This window comes from Nannospalax galili, unplaced genomic scaffold, assembly GCF_000622305.1.
Source record: "Nannospalax galili isolate Female #2095 unplaced genomic scaffold, S.galili_v1.0 scaffold213, whole genome shotgun sequence".
NCBI classification, from domain to species: domain Eukaryota; kingdom Metazoa; phylum Chordata; class Mammalia; order Rodentia; family Spalacidae; genus Nannospalax; species Nannospalax galili.
Genome location: NW_008335195.1, coordinates 5,468,005 through 5,488,735, shown reverse-complemented (window position 1 = coordinate 5,488,735; position 20,731 = coordinate 5,468,005). Strand labels below are relative to the sequence as shown.

At 40.3% G+C, this 20,731-nt stretch overlaps 1 protein-coding gene across 1 annotated transcript in view; it reads right to left on the bottom strand.

The window, feature by feature from the left end:
• Unc13c (unc-13 homolog C) overlaps positions 1 to 20,731 on the bottom strand; it is a 573,981-nt gene that overhangs the window by 47,301 nt on the left and 505,949 nt on the right. Inside the window, exon 30 of the mRNA XM_008829781.3 lies at positions 15,629 to 15,776. Within this exon, the coding sequence (XP_008828003.1) occupies positions 15,629 to 15,776 (148 nt within the window). The remainder of the gene's footprint in view (positions 1 to 15,628; positions 15,777 to 20,731) is intronic.

Genomic DNA, 20,731 nt, shown 5'->3' with positions numbered 1-20,731 from the left:
ATAATTTTCTAATTAAATATTTTCAAATTTCATACAATATATTTCAATCATATTTAGATCCTCTCCCCTATCTGCAACCCTCCTATAGCACCCCCTGCTGCATTTAATGTATTCTCTGTCATATATATTAAGGCCTTCTGAGTCAAGTTTGTGTCCCTAAATGTCCTTTGGTGTGTGTCCAGTCACTAGTGCCTGGTTAACCTGTCTAGTGTCACATACTTAGAGAAAACTAACTCTCCCTCTCCAAGTAATTATCAGTTTCCAATAGTTCCCCAGCTAAGGTTTGGGCTTCCCCACTTTCCCACTTCTATACTGGGATTTTGTCTCGCTTGAGCTCGCATGGATCTTGTGCATGCTGTTATCCTTGCAGTAAGTTCATATGAGTAACTTCCCAGATGTCTGGGAAACTCTGTTTCCTTGTGGTCATCAACATCCTTAGTAATTAGGAAAATGCAAATCCAAACTCCTTTAAGATTTCACTAATATTGAGAGACTCCAAGTACTGGCATGGATGTGGGGAAAAGGGACCCCTCATTCACTGTTGGTGGATTGCAAACTGGTGTAATCACTGTGGAATCACTATGAAGAACTCTTAAAATTCTGAAAATAAATGTACCATCTAACATAGTTATACCACTCTTTGGCATGTGCCCAAAGGACTGAACAAACTACTGCAGAGATACTTACTCAGCCATGTTTGGTGCTGCTACTTTCACAATAGCTGAGAAATAGAAACAACCTAAATGCCCCTCACCTGATGAATGGATAATGAAAAATGTACATTTACACAGTGAAGTTCTACAAAAAAGTAAAGAAAAAACAAAATCATAAAATTTGCAGGTAGATGGATGGAAGTAGAAACTGTTTAAGTGAAGTAACACAGACCCAGAAAAGACAGGTGACCTATGTTCTTTCTCATTTGTGGATCTTAGCTCCAAATCCTTAGACGTGAGTATGTATTCTGATATAATCACAGAAGCCAGGAAAATGGAAGGGAACTATGGATATAAAGGAGAAGGAGCTCGAGAGAGGGGGGTAGGAGGAGGCAGGTGTTATCAAGGGAGGAATGGGGAAAATATGGGTATTTTAATTGGGAGTCAGTGGGGACAGTTATGTAGGGGGAGAGAGAGGAGAGATAAATAATGCTTAGGTGGCATAAAAAACCAGAGGGAAATGTATTAGTTCAAATGCCTACTGAAAAAAATTACATATATATATTATATATATGCATGTGTATAGTTGAAGAGTTATATAACAAAAATTACAGTGTCAGGCACGGGAAATCTCCCTTCAAGTTGTTGTTCAGAGTAATTCAAGAGTCTTCCCAAAGGACTCCAGATATTGCCATAGTCCTTGACTGCCTCCCAGAACTTGAAGGTAAATCTCTATTGCTGAAGACATACCCTACTTTGGATACAAAACTTGGAGCAATCAAGCTGGAACTGATCCAGAATCCTCCTCCCTAAGGACTAGTCCCCATAGTATCAGAGGATCCTATACAAATTGACAAGGGAGAAAAACAATTGGTGATTCTATCCAGCTATACATATATGAACCACAACACTTTTTAAATTGGCACTTTCATCTTGGGGATAATCACAGTTGTCTAATTGGACTTTAGGCCTTCTCAGTGGGAGGGAACTCATGTGTGGTACTGTAAACATAGCCCATGCATATGACTAGATAAGTCATAGATCCTAGAAAAAAAAACGCTACTTTTGTCACATCTCAAGACCAACATAATTTCTTCCTGTATTCTAAATACATATCCTTATATTTACAGATAATTATACCTCTCACAACCCATCAAAAAGACTTCTTTTTGCAACATATGGAGACTATTACAAAGTTTCATAACTGGTAAAAATAAGGGAATGAGTGACTTTGAGGCACCAAACCCTAAGGGACAATGCAACTCTATATCTAAGGCTCAGGGAACACAGTGGAACAGGGGAGCAGAAAGAATAGTAACACATCTCCTAATTTTCACCAATGAAGCTTCCTCATGCAACAGATGGTGATTAACTCAGAAAGACACAGCTACAAAGTGCAGAGAATAAGAGATCATAGATGCTTATCACTTATATCAAATCTCTGCCACCCAAAGCTCAGGGACCATTGCAGAAGAGGGGCTGGAAAGATGGCCCCAATTTTAAATTTCTTTAGGTATAGTTTTCTTAGTTCTTTGTATATTCCAGATAATAATCCTCTGTCAGATATAGAGCTGCTAAAGATTTTTTTCCCATTCTGTAGGTGGCCTCTTCTAGCCCTTGCAGACACCTGAACTCACATACACATATCCACACAGAGACACACATACATACACACAATTAAAAGTAAAATAAATCATTAAAAATCAGCCCAGGCCCAGCACTCAGGAAGTAGAGGCAGGGAAATCTTTGTGAGACAAGGAGACCCTATCTCAAATAGACTTTAAAAAATCAGCACAGAAAGACAAATAGCGTTTCTACATACCAATATCTACAAAGGAGATCAAGAAAGCCATCTTATTTATAATAGCCACTTTAAAATCTACAAAAAGTTCTAAAAGTAAATTTAACCAAGGATGTGAAAGATTTCCACATTCAAGAACCAAAGAGCAGGGATGAAAGGAATCAAAAGGAGTAAAAATGCATGGAAATTTGTCCCACATTCACAGAACGTAAGAAACAACTGTATTATCCCAAGTGATTTAGACATGCAATATCTATCAAAATATCAGTGACATTTTCACATAGAAATAGTAAAAAAGAAAATACAAAATACTATATAACTGCATGCTTGCAGTCTCTCTCCCCCTCCCTCTCCCTCATTCCCTCTTTCTCTCCTTCCCTCCTTCACTTTCTCCCTCTCTCCATCCCTCCACCCTCTCAAATGGACAAACCTAAGTAAAGACCAAGCTGGTGCTATCATGTCATCTGTGTTCAAATATAATGAAAAGATCGATTAAGCAAAATAGCATGGTACTGGATGAAAAAACAGCAGAGCAGAGATCAATGAAATAGAATGTCAAGCCTAGAGATAAATGGTGGCATTTACGTCTGACTTATTTTCAACAAAAATGCCAAGAATATACAAGGGAGGAAAGAGAATGTTTTCAACAAAAGGTGCTGGGAACTAGGTATCCACAGAGAGAATGAAATTAGACATTTACCTTTAACAATATGCAAAAATGAAGTCAAATAAGATTTCAGAAATAAATGCAAGATTGGAAACTGTGTAATTACCTCAAGAAAACACAGGGCGGGGGATGTTCTAGCTGTTGGTATTTGGCAAGGATACTCTTTGGGTAATACCTCAAAATCAAGGCCACAGAAGAGAAAATAAATAGGATCACATTAAACCTGAGAGATTCTGCACAGTAAAGGAAATAATCAACAGACTAAAGAGACAGCCTAAAGGATGGGAGAAAATACTCACAAACTTTATATAACATGAGGTTGGTAACAGGAATTCTAAAATCTCAACCGCAAAACCTCACATGACTCAATTCCAAGTAGGCAATAATTTAAGTAGAGATTTCCTGAAAGAAAACAGGAACAGCCAATAGGTACATGAATTCATGCTATCACTAATAATTGGAGGAATGCCAATCAAAGTCAAAGTGACCTGTCACCCAGCCCAATTCAACAAGGGCTAATCAGGATCAAAAGGAACCCTTGAATACTGTTAGTGGGAATGTGAATTAGAATAGCCAGTATAGAAATTGCTTAAGAAATTAAAAATAAGGCCTGGAGAGATAGTTCAGTGGTTAAGACCACTTACTACTCTTGCAGAGGGCCTGGATTGGCTCCCCAAACTCACACGGCAGCTCACAGCTTCCTGTAACTCCAGCTCAAAGGGATCTGATGCCTTCTTCTGTACTCTATGGGTACTGCATGCACATGGTATACATACATACATGTAGGCAAATACTCATACAAATAAAAAAATCTTTTTTTTTAATTAAAAATAGAGCTGCCAGAAATCTAGTACTGAGTACATATTCAAAGGAGATGCAGTCAGTTTTCTGAAGTGACATCAACACTCCCCCGCTTATCACTCACAGTAGTTACAGAATACAGGGACAACCTGGATATCCATCAAAGGATGGATGGAGAAAGATTAAATGACATATAAAGTACAAGGTGAAGTACTATCTGCACGCTGTATTAGAGTTCTAAGGTGATAATATGCTATTGCTCTTTTTATCATTACAAAATGTATGCATGTATTGAATGAGCACACTGAACTCTAAAAAATGTATCAATGAAAGATAAAAATAAATTAGGGCACACACTGGGTGTGGTGGTGTATACCTGTAATCCCAGTTCTTGGGAGGCTGAGGCAGGATTGTCATGAGTTTGAGGCCAGCCTGGACATCATAGTGAGTTCCAGACCAGCCTGGGTTATAGTGTAAGACTTTGTATTAGAAACAAAAGAAGCAAAAAAGCAAAACTATAACCCTTAGTTCTTTGTTGCAGACTGAACTATGACCTCTAATTCCAAAATTGTATCTCAAAGCTCTAGCCCTAATGTTTGCATTTGGAGCAGAAATTTTAAGGAAGTGAGTAGACTTATAAGAAGTCATGAGGGTGAGTTCCTAATCTGATAGGTCTGGTATCCTTGTAGGATGGGGAGGCACAGGAGCGGTCTCCTTCCTTGTATGCAGAGGCTGTCTACCTGATTATTAAAAGTTGCACAGTCTCATCTGAAGACCAGTCTCCTCACCGGAGAAGACCTAGAGGGCCAAGTGGGCTATCAGGGGGATGCTTTGGAAATTGGGACCATAGCATTTGCCTAGTGTCTACTTACCCCACCATGTAAATAGGGAGTAGCATTTATACGATACTTTCTAAATTGACTCACTCAAGGAATGCAAACAAAAACAAAACAGAACTCTTTTTTTCTTTTCCATATCCACTTTGTCTATTTTGCTCTTGAACTTTGTCAGGGTGGATTTTCTCTATTACAACACTGCCATATTCTCTCTCTGTCTCTCTGTCTGTCTCTGTCTGTCTCTGTCTCTCTCTCTGTCTCCTCCTTCCCTCCCTTCATTTTCTCTGAGGACACAGTTCTTACAATTGAGCTCTTTTCAATGTGGCTCTGCTTGAGGGTTATGGCTGCTCAGTTCTCTCAAGCTGCTTTCCTTTCAGTGAACAGAAATTCAAGGTACTCATAAACCAGTGAAACGAAATTACTTTGAGTGAAAAATAAAATGAAACGAGGTGTAACTTCAATCAACAAGATAGTAGTGCCATTTAGCACAGGGTCTGGTGTGTTCTCAGTCTACCATAAACGTATTTCACATTATAAACATATATTACAAGTAGAAATCTAAGTTTTCTGTGGTGAGTTATGTTGCTGGATTTATTTTAAATCAGGGCTTGAGGTCTCTCTTATATTAATCGTAGCTAAAATAGCCACTCCCTGGGATAGCCTTGAGCAGGGGGAAAGTTAGGTTCTTCTGTGTGCATCAGAAAGACATCATAGAGGTACGACATTACTCATGGGTCTCAAAGAAGTGACGGATACTCACAGGAAGTTTGCTGGTGTGAGAGACTAAATCTCTAGTAAGCAAACAGGGTCACAGAGGACTCATAAAGATTGTACACTTCCTGCTTTTGGTCTGAGAATTTTTTTTTCTTACCAGCAGGGACTCTATTGCAGCTGACTGGTTCAGGCCAGTTTAGAGAAGAACAAGGCCTGACCTAGACATATCTCACTCAGCTTGGAGCCAGGCTCTCTCTTCTTTGTTTAAGTTGACTAATCCAAAATTAGGGGAGGGAGACCTGCCCCATACCAGCAAAAACGTTTAAAAGGCCCAGACTCTTCTGGGGGCTTTGGATTTTTGGTTTCTGAGTTCCCTCTCTATGTGTAGAGAGATTTTCCCTTTGCGTGACTGTGTGTATGTGTGTGATTCTTCATCTTTGAATACAGTCTTGTTTGCCTGATGTTTTCTGCTGTGTCTGAAATTTTTCTTTCCTTTTAATTCTCTAGTTGGTGTAGAAAACAAACCTGAACCCAATCAGTCTCCTAGAGGACCTGGCATGTAACACTGGTAGCCGGATGTTCAGCAGCAGGTAACAAGTCCTCCTGAGAAGCACTGTGGATGCTTTTCTTTTTAAACGTCTATTGCTTCCATTTCCCTAGGCTTTCCTGTGGAGGCTGAGGACTGACTGGTTTAGAGAAAACACTCATGAGAAAGCATTTATGCTTTTAAAAAATTTTTAAAAATTTATGTGTATGAGTGTTTTGCCCTGGTGTTGCCTCTCAGGTCCGTTTGATCAGCAGTTGTGGGTGCTATGGGTTTAGGTCTGTGGGTTGAAGAGCGGGTGAGTTACACCCCAAACAGCCACCAGGTGAGTCACATTTTAACTAGTCCTTAGAGGATGGGTACAGCTACATTTCAAACAACTTATGTCAGCCTAAAAATGCATGCCCAGGCAGCAGATGTAGTTCACAAACTAGAACCTGATTCTAAATGATTTATGCAATATTCTACATGAGCAAAACCTGAGGTAGAAATAGCTGAAAACAACCCCCTTGTAGGTGGGGGTAGGGCCTCCAGATTCTTCCCTTGTGTGTAGCAGGACAATGCCATTGTTAGTGAAAGACAGGAGGGAAACCTGAGGAAACTAAGTCTGAACTCCAACTCTGGAAAGCATGAAAGTTGTTTTTTTGTTTGTTTGTTTTTGTCACAGGCCCTGTATTTATTCTAGTTTTGTTTTTTGGTTGTTTATTTTAGTGCATCTTCATAGGGACCTTTTCCTGATCTGCGAAAGGCAAGCCTTCATTCACAAAGAACAACTTTTAAAAAATTTTTAAAAATTTATGTGTATGAGTGTTTTGCCTGCATGCCCTCAGAGGCTGGAAGACGGTGTTGGATCCTCTGGAACTGGTTATTAGTTGTTAGGTGCCATATAGATACTGAGAATGGAACCTGGGTCCTCTAGAAGAACAGCAAGTGTTCTTAACCACTGAGACATCTCTCTAGTCTGAAAAAGAACAATTTTTATGGACTCTATTTGACATTGTCTTGGAGGCATTTTTTTTTACCTACAAGATTCCATTTGTATGTATATTGCTTAAAACATACTAGTGATGATAGATTACGAGCTAACTCCAGGTGGGCCTCGAGGAAGGCTGATCACCATGCAAGTCTCACAGCATTTCAGCTACATGGTGGGTACCTGGGTCTTGTCACCAATGCAGAGTCTCAGGCCCCACCCAGACCTTCTGAACCAGAAACTCTGCAGGTGGGGTGTGTCTGTGGGTTAAGACAAATCCTCCAGATGCTTCTAGGGTAAGCTAATGTTAAAGAACCGGAAACTAATGCAGTCTGATACTTAAGTTCATAGAAGTGGCCAACAGCTAGAAATAATTTTTTGAAGATTTTAATTTTATTTTAAGTTATGTGTATACGTGTGTATCTGTGTGTGGGTTTGTGCACATGTGTTCAGTGCTTGTGGAGTCCAGAAGAGGGCAGCAGATTCCCCCATTGCTGTAGTCACAGGAGGTTGTGAGCCATCTGATATGGGGTGCTGGGTCCTCTGCAAGAGCCTTAGTCTTTAAATGTGAGTGCCATACTTTGCTCGGCCCTGGGTCAGGTTAGTAGCAGAGGGTGCCATGATTCATATTTTTGGTTAGTTGGTCCTGTTCCTGGGTGTAACAATTTACCTGGAGAACTTAGGGACTCACACACTCATCCCTTCTGAAGTTCACAGACACAGTTCGAGATCTTTGGTGTGTGCCTATGGATGTGTTGACAAGGCATGGTATTTATCCTGACTTGATGCCCCCCCTCCTTTTCTGGGCTTGAGATATTTTGAAAATCATAAACAGGTAGGAAAAATCTTTTATGATTTATCACATAATTGATACATATTCCATTATTTTGGAATCCTGTAAAATAAGTTTATACCTGATCTTTATTAATGTAATAGCTCTCTTCCGCTTACTGATGAGCCCCACCTCGTCTTCCTTTGTCCTGGATTTCCACCACTCAAGTCCTCTTCTTGTTTCACTGGGATTTTTTTTTTTCTGCACCCTCCAACATATTTATTTTCCTGTCTATGTGCTGCATTGGAATTTTGCTCAAATCACGTCATGGGCATCTGCTGTTCTGGCTCAAAAGACCTCCCAGAAGCAATGTGGAGAGGGACACAATGTGGAGAGGGACACAATATGGCAAAGAAGGACACTGGTGACCTGAAAACTTCTGTCTGCCTGTACGGAGTTTCTCTGAGGTTTGAGTGAGAAAAAAACTACTTACAGGCACTTAGGAACTGCAGTAAACTGAGTGTGTGGTGGTTGTTAGTCAATCTCACACAGCCAGATGCTTTTGTTTGTTTTGAAAAAAGTACATGATTCACTCTCAAAATTTATTTTCATCAATCTTACCTTTGGAGAAGCAAGTAACAGAAAACTTTGCCAGCAATTAGAAATTCCAGTGCCACTAGTATTGAGGGTAACTGGGTAATGAGATCTGGCTTGCATCCATAGAAAAATGAAAAACAAATATATCATAGAAACACAAAATTCTTAGGGTAATATGGGCAGTGTTATGAAAAAAAATCAATCTTTCAGGTGTTCATGCCAAAACACCAGAATTAAGGAGCAGTGGAATTACAGCTGTGGGAAGCTGGGAGGACAGATGTGTTAGGGTACTGGAGGCCAGCATTTTGCTGCTCTCCCCATGTTGTTGGAACACATTACAAATGGTTGGTCCACAATGTCCAATTCTTTCAGTCTGATTTGAAATTTGCAGGACAGATGAAATGCTGGGTAAAGTGAACTGTATGTGAGAAAGTGGGGCCTGGGCTTGTGATGTTCTCCCCAGAGCATCATAGAACTACTCCTGTAGGAAGCTTTGCTCACTCTGGAAAATGGGCTGTCAAAATCCAATGTTTGCTCTCACTGTGACAGGAGTCATTCTGAAGCCTGACCTGCTATTTCAAGGTATTAATCTTTACATTTTTTTTACTTATTATTTTTATGTGTATGAATACATTTCCTGCATGTATGCAAGTGCACCCATGTCATGCAATGCCTGTGGAGGCCAGAAGAGGGCATCTGATCTCCCAAAAGTGGAGTTACAGAGAGCTACCATGTGGTTGCTGGAAATCCCCCCCCCCCCCTGCCGCCGGGGCCTTTGCAAGAATAGTCAGTGTTCCTAACTGCTGAGCTCCAGCCCCATCAACATGTTAATCTTTGATGATCCAGATGAAATAGAGTTGCGATATACACACACACACACACACACACACACACACACACGATATATATGTATATGTGTATATATGTATATATATATGTATATATATCATAAAAATCTGCCTTCATTTCAGTTAGGCAAGCAGAAAGAAACTAAAATTAGCATAGGTTAGAAAGCAACTGTTTGCAAACAGAGCCCTGGAAAAATACAAGGACTAAGGGGGCCTGACACCCTGCTCCAGTAGTTCTGGGACTTGGAAGGTGGGAGTTCTTAGGAGTAGGCAACATTGAGAGGCCTGGGGTCTGAGGACACAGGCAGCCTCAGGTGCCTGTGCCTGGAAGAATTTGGAAGGTCAAGCTCTGACTCACTCTTCCTTCCCATGCTGCTTCTGAGAGCCAGCTGTAGCCTCAACCAGGCTGGAGACACACAAGCACTTCCATGGTCGTAACTCAGCTCAGCCTCATGGGAAGCAGGTGGGCAGGCCAGGAGGGGAAGTGGAGACCATTCAGCACAGCAGTTTCTGCCTTTATGGAGCACACAGTAATTGCTCCTAAAAAGGAGTGGAATAGGAGGATAAGCTGATCTCCTACAGGGCCCAGTAGTATAACTCATTTTTTCTTAGCTGTTTTTGAGTTTTATGTAACAGATTGAATAAAACATCAGTTTTAAGAGTTTGATAAAAATCAATAATCTAATTTCATCTAACTTTGCACAGCTCTCCAGTGGCACTCATTATCGCCCACCTTGCATGAGTAAGAAATGAGTAAGAAAGAGTATCAGTCATAAAATCCTAAGCTTTTTTCTCTAAGGACCACACACGCGCATGCACACACACATAAACATACATGCAAAACCCACACTTACATACACATATACACACACAAATACACACACATAAACACAAACATACACAGAGGCACACAATCACATACATATATATACACATACAGATACACACACATATACAAAACCCACACATACACATACATACACAAATAGACACATGCACACAAATACACACATATATACACACAAACACAGGCATAGGCACACAATCATATACACATACATGCACATACAGATACATACATATATACAAAATCCACACTTACACATACATACACAAATACACACACAAACACAGTAACATACATATACATACACATACACACAAATACACACACATACATACAAACATGCATAGGCAATCACACATACATACAAACACAAACATAGGCACACACACACACACACACACACACAAACTTTAGGCACTCCATAGTATTTTAGCATAAGGCCATGAACATAGCTACTTTCCATAAAAATTGATCATGTAAATTTAAATAAAAGGACTGTTCCATAATTTATAATCACATAAATTAAAATAAAAGGACCATTTTTATCACACAATTTAAAAAATTACACTTAAATTAATACCACTTATTTGCCTTAACATTTCTTGACTTGTATTCCTTGTTATACCAGTTAAGCAATATCAAAGATGAATGAACAGTCCCTGTCTTCCCAGGGCTCATATCATGAGAAGAGTTGTCAGTTAGCAACTGCTATGTGACTCCCTACATGGGAATTGTTAACTGGTGCTGGTGGAAGACTAGGGTGGAGAAGGGTGACAGGCAGAGTAGGGAGGGAGATGAACCAGCAATAACCTGCAAGCCGCAGATAGAAGTAGATGCCAGAAGGGTGAAACCAGCCTTCATTAGAAAGGGCTTCCTGAAATCAGGATGTGTGGTCTTACACTCAGCTAGGATTCCCAAAGTGTGACTATTTCCAATTTGGAATTAAAAGTGACCTGGTTTCTGAGCCTAGTAACTAGAGAGAATAAGAGGAAGCCAGAATGCAAAGGACAAAGTTAGAAGTTTGGAGAAGGGGTTAGTCCCTGACAGGAAAATGTCAATTTAAAGATTATCTTCTGAGCAGGAAGGAGAGTGAATCATATTAAACTGCAGAGTAGGGCTTGCAGCCAAGTCCAAAGACCTGAGATTAGTTCCCGGACCCAAATGGTGGAAGGAGAAAACTGACTTCCACATGCATGCTATGGCATGCCCCAAACCCCCAGTAAGTCAAAGGTAATTTAAAAAATTGTTTCAAATGCAGAGTAAGGCAGAAGAGAAAGTACCACCAATTAGACAACACTGGGGAGATGGTTGTGGGAAGTCCCACTATGATGGTCAACACTGGGGAGATGGTTGTGGGAAGTCCCACCATGATGGTCAACACTGGGGAGATGGTTGTGGGAAGTCCCACCATGATGGTCAACACTGGGGAGATGGTTGTGGGAAGTCCTACTATGATGGTCAACACTGGGGAGATGATTGTGGGAAGTCCCACCATGATGGTCAACACTGGGGAGATGATTGTGGGAAGTCCCACCATGATGGTCAACACTGGGGAGGCGGCTGTTTGAAGTTCTCCCCTGGCAAGTTTCTTTGCTCAGGGGAGTGAGGTAGTGAAGGTATTGTCTCTGCTGCCCATCTGTGTAGCTCAGAACTTTCCCACACTTCTGAATCTCTCTTCAACTCTGTATATTTATCTAGAAGGTGTGATCATGTCATAGTTTTGCAGGATTTGGGGGAGGAACATCGCAGTGGTAGCCAACTTGCTCAGTGACAACAGATGCGTGCTCATTCTCACCATAACCTTACCTTACATTTGTGGTTTCTACTAAGGGAAAGGAGTCTCCATGCTCAGAACTTGTCAATGCCTCCTTCCAATTAGAGCTGTCTGTCAGCTCTTTGCCTTACTGAAGTCCCTCATTTGGCTTTGCAATGGAAATGCCATCTGATTGTAACGTTTGAAAAGTCAAACTTCACCAGTTCCCCTCAGTTTTTCTGCTTGTTCCTCTAAGGGATGCTACCCTCTTTAGTGTGAGCTACTTGAGGGGTCCCCAGGGACAGGGCATGACCCTATATGGGAAGCAGTCCATATCTCTGGTTATTTCTGAAGGATTCATCAGTTGAAAATGAGAAACCACTTCTGACCAGGTTTTCAAATCCGCGAAGATGGATATGGCTGTATTTTAACAATTACCACTGCCCCCCCAACACATACTGTAGATATTCTGGGAATTTTTCTCCTACAGCTGTGTATACAAATCAAGTTTCGGTTTTAACCTTTGGTTCTAAAAGCTAATTTCTTTATTTGAATGTCATTTCTTTTGCCAACTAAGTATTTTTCATTGTTAGTTCCCCCATACCTCTGGTAAGGAAAATGAAAAACTACTTTTCACAACGAACCATGTCATGTGATGCTTTCTTTCCCACTTCTGGGCATATATGTCCTATCTTGAGGAACATAACTAGAAGTAATGAATGGTTTCGCTTGAATGGCTTCTCTAGAAATAATGAATGGTTTCACTCACTGTGACTCCAGAAAACTATATTTGAGCCACTTCTAATTTTACTGCTAAGAATAAAAATGTGCTGGGTTGTATCATCTGGCATTTAAACTCTTCATACTCGATGATGAATATTGTCAGAAATAACATGGTTTTCATTTAAGTTATAACAATGGCAGTAACTATGAGCCACCAAACTGTACACCTTTAGTACAATATAATGATTATGTTGAAATCAACTCATAGAATCCAGAATGTGAGCCAGTAGCTGTTTTCTGTTACACATCAAAACACATTAGACTCGATTTCAGCAGAATACAGATTAGCAAAAATATGGAAATAATCTGGTTTAAGTTTTCAGAAATTTCAATAAACAGAAACACAAAGATTTTACTTAAAAAGGTTAAAAAAAGATGGTTCTTGGAATAAAGACACTTCAGCTTTTGCGTTTTAATCCACATAGCCATTAACTAGAAAAGAATCTTTTTCTTTATGAGACAATTGTAACTTAGGCATAAAATATCTCTCTGTGATCCTGGTTCTTTGAGCTGTAATAAAAACTCAGATAAGGAAGCAGAGTGCAGCTCAGGGTGGCTCAGCAATGAATCATTCTGTGCAACCTTCCAAATTGTGTTACCCATTGAATAAACTCCATTTAATATGTTAAAGTCTTACACATTTTTCACTGTCTGCAGCCACATGAAATATTCAAAGAATCCCTGGCATAATGAAATAGCTGTTAAGAAAAACACTTTTTTCCCTGATGAATATTGTAATCAAGATACAAGAAATGCATTGTGGACCGGCTTCTAAAACTGTAAGTACCACATCCTTGTGGACCCACAATGACAGAGAGTCATCTTGAGAGGAAGCTGCCCAGCTCAAACTGCTGAGTTGACTCTTGAAGAAAGGAAATATGAAAGTTGGTACAAATGTGAAAATGATTCCTACTGATGTCCCCAAGTCTGTCACGGTATTTATAGCATTTTAATGGTATGGAGAAACCCCAGGTCCTTTTCACAACATCTAGTCAACAAAATGTTTTTCTTAATCAAAAGAGTTTCTGTCCATCTGCTTGTCATGTGGTGGTTTCAAAATTGAGAGTACACATGCTTACTTGCCTGGCAGACTGTGTACTTAAGCACCATCCCCTCAGCTCACTCTCTTCTCTCCCTTCCCCACCTCCTGAAGCAAGGTTTCTATTCTAACACAACTGACTGTGGACTGCTTCTCCCTTTTCAGCTGTGTCAGAGTGGGTTTCCAGCCTCCACCCTGCGACTGTGATTTGAATGTAAAATGTCCTCCATGGGCTCATATGTTTCAACCCTTGGTTCCCAGCTGAGAGGAACCTGGGGGTGGGTCCTATGGAAGAAGTGGGTCACTGGGCATGGGGCCAGGAGGTCAGATAGCCCAGCACCATTTCCTGTCTGCTTTCTGCCTCCTGGCTGTGAACACAATGTGGTGAGCTAGCTCATGCTTTCACCATTGGGTCCTTCCCATCATAACGGGTTACAGTCCTTCAAACTGTGAGCAAAACAAACCCTTCTTCCATTCAGTCGCTTCCTGTCAGGAATCTGGTCACAGCAATGAGAAAATAGTACTGAGACAGATGTTTTCTGTGCTGTCACTGTGCACGCGGTTCAGTAGGATACCTAGCAGCACCCTGGCCTCTGCCTGGTAGACGTGGTCATAGGACTGCCAATCTCAGATGGACAACCGAAGCCTTCTGAATCTGCCTACAGTTTCCGGAAAACAGTCTCTTCTGTCTGAGAACCACTGCTCTTGAACAACTTATATACATGACTTCTCAGTTACTGAAGGATGCTCCTCACTGCACTTACTAGGGTAGAGGTGATGCTCAGTAAGTACCACAGGATGGTGTGTTTGTACTTCAATGCATTGCAGGGAGAACAAACACTTTACTCATCACCCAAAGAGCTTAGGACCATGTCTACATCCATTTTAGATTTGCTTAGGTCTCAATGTTTGGAAAAGGAGAAGAAAGTGTTTTTCTGAAATGGATCACTTTGAACTTTGTGATTGGGATGGGATAAGACAAAGCCTAGTATTTTCTTTCTCTTTTTCCTTTTTTACTACTAGATGACATTTAAATCTGTTCCACATAAAGAACAAAGGAGGAAAAGAGGGTAAAATTAGGAGAAAAAAAGGCAAGAAAATAATTAGAATGAGGGAAATAAAAAAGCAGTAAGTGAGCAAGATAAGCCCATTTATGAAAGGGTTAATTCGAATAATATTTTTAAAGGAATGCATATCCTCCAACTTGAACATAGCCAAAAGAAACTATTTAATTACAAGAAACTGGCCTTTTCCTGTAGACACCACTATAGTTGACCTAACAGAGATGAAGACAAAAAAGGAGGGCAAAGGATGAAAAATAAACTTGAAAGAAAAGGAAAAGTTGAAATTTATTGGTTTCAAGCCAATTTAAGGTAGCATGCAGAGAAAGAAAAACACAGTTAACAAGAAAAACCTGAAAGTTATTCAGTTATGACACATTCCATCAAGGAGATCTATGTGTGCAGTCTGTGGGAGTACAGAGTCTAGATCTGAACTCGAGAAGGACATACACTGTTTAAGCATGCAACCTTGAGTTTGAGAAGTAGAACCAAGACACACATTCAAGGGTAAGAAGCGGTCTCCCTGGGTCAAACACTGCCTCTGCACACAGTGCCAAGGGGGTCTACCTGGGAAGGCATCTCATGAAACACTTGGTAAGGGAGAGAGGAGGTAAGAGATGAGCAAAATAAGGAAATTAAAACCAAATATGCTAGCAGGCCAGCCATGTCTGAGGGGAGCCAGAGCCCATCTCACGGCAGCTCTGGGGTGAAGTGTACGTAGGATATGTACACTTATTATTGTAAAGAGACTTTCTTCTTATTCTTCATTCCTTCAACTTTCTATTTCATTCAGTTCTAAAGAATGCTGAAAATTGTGCAGTCCTCTGTTTGTCATGGTGCTTCATTTAACTCTAGCAAAAATGTGGCTACTACTTACACTAATCATGAGTTTTAGATGAGTGTTTAGTTTGCTTTGCTCCCAGGAGGAGGATTACTTACTCTGTGAGCCTTGTGTCTCTATGAACTTCTTGACCAAGGCGTCCGTAGTTTGAGTATAAAGACTGAGGGCATATCTCAGAGAACTAAGATCTGGGCTTTTCTCCAGAAAATTCTTTTTCAGGCCATTTCCTCCTGCATGAAAGTATTGCTGGAAAGGAGAAAATGACAGTTATAAGAACAAGGACTCTAAGAGGAGGCATTGAAGGGAGGGATTTATTACTCTAATAAAACTCAAAAAAGTAATAGGTAAGTACAGAGAAAGGTTGCTTCATTTGTCTGATGCTCAGTCTCCATCACCTAACTTAGGTTCTGAATAACAGAGATCTCCAGAGGCCCAAACCGTTTTCTTCTCATTCAAAACCTGAGTTAAATAAATGGAATCTTAAAGATACAGTGGTTAGAATCCTTATGGAATGACAGGCTTTTAAGTTTTATCAACTTTTTATCAGGTTCTGTTTCCAAAGAATTGCTAGGGTGGTCAGCTTTTGACAAGGAAGGTAGACCCTGGTTGCATGTTTTACATTTGTTTCACACTCTAGACGAGGTTTCGACTACCCCATCTTGTTCACCCTCTAACAGTGCAATGGTGCAGGACACAGCAAAAGGCATGGTGCTCTCTGGAAATTTAAGACTTTCCAATATTGGGTCTATTAAATATAATGAAATATCCAGTTAAATTTTCTTTGCTATTTTCACCCAACAAACTCAAAATATCTCAGTATTTATTCACAAGATACTAGAAAAGATCTAAGTTGTCACTGTCGAATTCTGCTGTTGAGGGATTTTCGTGTTTTTCGTGTTGTGTTATGTGCATTCTCATCCTTCTGAAGGTGCAGTGAATGATTAGACAGGGTGAAAGAACTAAAGATTTTTTTCTAGCTGTTTAGATAAGATAACATATTTATAATATCCTACTTAGTTTTAGATAAATGATTCTCTGACTCTTTCTATACCAACAATGCTATATTTGGAAACTAAGCCCTCCTTGCTAACTATGGTCCCCTGTTTTCTATAATGTTTTTAGTATCTGTAATATTCTCCAATATGGATGAGATATTTGAAGATGCTCAACCAATGATTCTGGTGCACTCTTAAATGGAGGCAAGTCTTCCCTTTGTCCTATTCCTGAAGAATTTCTGAGGAGGAACAATTCAATGAATTGAAAACTTAAAATTTTCTAAGTTTTCTCTACTACTCAAAGAGAGATACAAACTAAAATATTCTGGACGTTTGTATACAGAATGTCAAAGAGATTCAGAGTGCAGACCAGATAGCAGGTGATGGGTATAGAACTGAAGAAAGCTTCCTATAATTGCAGGCTCTATCTCCAAGGAAAACTTATGGTCATGGAAATGTCTATTTATAGATGGTAGCTGAATGCACGGTGTCAACACGAGGTGGGGCAAAAGCTATGTATGTATGAGGAAAGCTTTTTCTTACTTTTTAAAGGAGGTCAAAGGTGTAATTTTAGAATTGTTACAAAAACATTGAAATATTTCCATATACAGATGTTATTTACTGAAGACTAAGAACCCAGAATTATTTTGAGCACCCGATAAAAACCCTATGATAGTTTCCTCAAGAAACATGATTGAGCCTTTGAGAGGGAAAGACAACTGGACTATTGAGCGGGAGGGCTCAGCTTGGTCATGACTCTGTATAACCTGGGGGTGGCACTCTCTAGAGGCCCGCTTCCATGGTGCACTAAAGCACCATCCAAAGAGAGGGCTGGAGTCAAGAATAGGAGCAGACCCTAGAGGAAAAGGCATTCTCTCTACCAGTATTTCTCATGTAATGCAGCTCTAGTCAGATCAAACCTGGGCATAATGCTAGAAGATTCTAACGAAAAGGAGAGAGCACTGAGGAGGGTAAAGTGACATTTTACCACGTGTCAGGGAAAATGGGCAGAAGAGGACACAGTGGACATCTGTCTTCATAGCCATTGGGGTAATATTCTTCCCATTGTCTTTGTGCTATTGTTAAAAACATGATTGCAAATAAGAATAATAAATACCTTTGTCTATAAAAATGCAAATTAAAGCCTCCTGGCAGGATACAACGGGTCAATGCTCTGCACCCAGATTCATTTGGCTTCTGCTTGTATGATAGATTTATCTGAGCTTTTCTTATTGTTTCTATGCATTCTATTCTTGGAATTTTACATGAATGAGTTGCAAGATTTAACCTATCCCTCGCTAGACGATGAATTAAATGACATTTTGGACTTATTTTCTAACTACATTATTATCCCATCTTCTAAAAGCTACTCTTAACAATGTGTGAACCTGCTCAGGTCGAAGCCTTCATGAGGATGACCACAGTTCTTACTGTGTGCCTTGTGAAATGAGGACCATGGGCTACTGGCTCATCTGAGCAGCCCCTGGTACTTTTTCCCTTTCTGTCTCTCCTTTCCCGCCCTTCCTTAGGAAATATTTATTAAAGCTATACCATAAGTCAGATTTGGTGCTACATTCCAAGAATATAATGCAACACAGGTACTGTGGTTGCCCTCAAAGAGATTAAAATTTATCGGGGAAATATAACCAACTTGCAAACCAATGTCACCAACAGTATATATAGGTGTGAAAAAATTATTGAGTAGCATTGGAGGGCAGTGAAGGGAAAACTATTTCTTTCTGGTCAAAGAATGGAATCTGGGTGGAGACACGACACTGTTTCTTCCCTTAAGAGTTAATCAAGTTGGGGGCTGGAGAGATGGCTCAGCAGTTAAGAGCCCTAGCTTCTCTGGTAGAGGACCTGGGTTCAGGTCCCAATACCCATATGGCAGCTAACAAACATATATAACTCCAGTTCCAGGGGATCCAACAGCCTCTCAGAAGAGAGCATTGCACACATGGGTATACTTATATACATTCAGGCAAAACACTCATAGAAATAAAATAAACAAATAAATGAATAGTTAATCCAATTGAGCTAGTCAAGCTTCTGGCAATGGAAGCAGCTCTTAGGCAGGCTGATTTGCCTTAAGCCATGCTAAAAAGATGGGAGGAGTAATCACCCCTTTGATGAGATAGTGCTTCCTTCCCAGAATCCCTGCTTTCTGTGCAGTTGCTACAGATATGCCATAAAATCTTACTAGGTCTGTCTGCCTGAGTCCTGGCTCAGAAGTGTATAATTTCTCCTTTTTCTTGTCTTTTTTTTCTTGGATGCTGGCCAGAGCTTAAGTATGCTTTGTCTGGTACTCTGGCCTTCCTTGCTCTTTGTTCTAAAGCTCACCTCCCTGCCAGTCACACTTAGTCCAGTCACATTATTCTCTGTGTTTCCAAAAAACATATTCTGTGAGTCATTCGGTTCCTTAGAACTATTCACAGAGATCCCATAATATAGTTGTGTGATAGCCAAATAATTTTAGAAACTAGGAATATTAATAGAAGGTTAAATAGATTTCTTTACCACAATGGGTCTCAAGATCTTAATTTTGTCAATAAGCTTGTGCACTCTGAGACAGTGGTCTCTCTCCACTTTTCTAGGCCTTCCACTGCCTAAAGGCAGCATGTTTATTGTGGGCAGCACAGTTCAGTGATGAGAATTGTAAAATTGCAGACAGCACTTTGTAAAGCTGTGTCAAAGGGACACAATGTGAAAACTGTCAGGTCTCTCAGTTCTTCTTGGGCAACACTGAGATCCCCAAGATTCCTGCTGTCATGTACTATTATCCACTGCAGTGGATTATTTAGTGACTGCTGAAGTTAAAAATAGCAGTACTGGGCTGGACAGATAGCTCAGCTGGTAGAGTGCTTGCCTACAATGCACAAAATCCTCAGTTCAATCTCAGCACCATACAAACTGATCCTGGTGGCACACACCTGTAATCTCAGCACTCGGGAGGTAAAGGCAGAAGTTCAAGGTTATCTTCAGCTACATATGGAGTCTAAGACCAGCCTGGGCTACATGAGATCTTGTCTCAATGAAAAAGTAAATAGCAGTCCTGCAAAACCCCAGATATTGCATTTTTTGGAAGCTTTCCCTAACTCCCTCCACAATATAATTTCTTGCCATCCTCCATGATCTGTAATTTTTCAAATAATTTTTTTTGAGAATTAAGGACAGTTTTATTAGAGATTTAAAGAAAAACTCCAGGGTAGGCAAGCTGTAATCTCAACAGCTGCTCAGAGAAGGGAAATGGTGGAGAAGGAGAGAAAGCCCAGCTGTTTGAGAGAGACACAGAGGTCATCCACATGGCAGACAAGCAGCCACATGGCTGGGAGGTGAGCTTTAAATGGTAAAGATTGTTTTTTCTTTAAATAAAATACATTTAATTGGGAAAATAACTCTCCAAACTACATATCCTGGCTTGGTCTTCTGAGCAGCATCCTGTCTCAAGTTGGGTTTCAAATACTTATTTCCATGTTCCTGTAATTATATCTAGCTCCAATATGGAAATGGGAGAGATCCCTTTGCCTGGCTGCTCATTTTTCTTAGTAGAACCATGCTGTCCCAGCTTCTAGGTCTGAAACATCCAGGTTAGCCCAGGATCTTTTCCCTCTCATCACAAATCCCATTCCAAGTTCCAGCAACTCTCCATTGATTGCCACTCACATACTTCATATTCTGTTTCTCTGATCACCCTCTTGATAGCCCTCATCTTACAACTAGCTGCAACTGATCACTGCAACTATACAGTCTTGTATACAGTCTATTTTTTACATTTCCATAAGATCCTATGCTGTAATGACACTTTTAGCATCTCATATTTTCACATGTCCAGTGGGTTTTCTTTTTGTAAATATACTGGAAAGACTATTTTCAATCCAGACATTTCCCATCAATTCCATTTCACACTGCTTCAGTATGCAAGCTTCCAGTGGAGGGTCCAGCCTAGTCTTCGAAGTGGTCTATTCTTGACCCCAGTGCTCCTGTCTTGTGCCTTTATATAGTGAATCCTTTCTTCCTGTTTATGTTCATGCCATGAGTTCCCCCACACAAAGCTTCCAACATAAGCACTGAGTTCCTGGAGAGCCTTCCAGACCACTGCGGCTTTGTCTGGAATTCTGAATTCTCCTGACTTCAAGCTCCTCTAAATCTTCAACATTTCCTTTGTTAAAAAAAAAAAAAAAAAACCCCCTAAATGCTACCAAATTT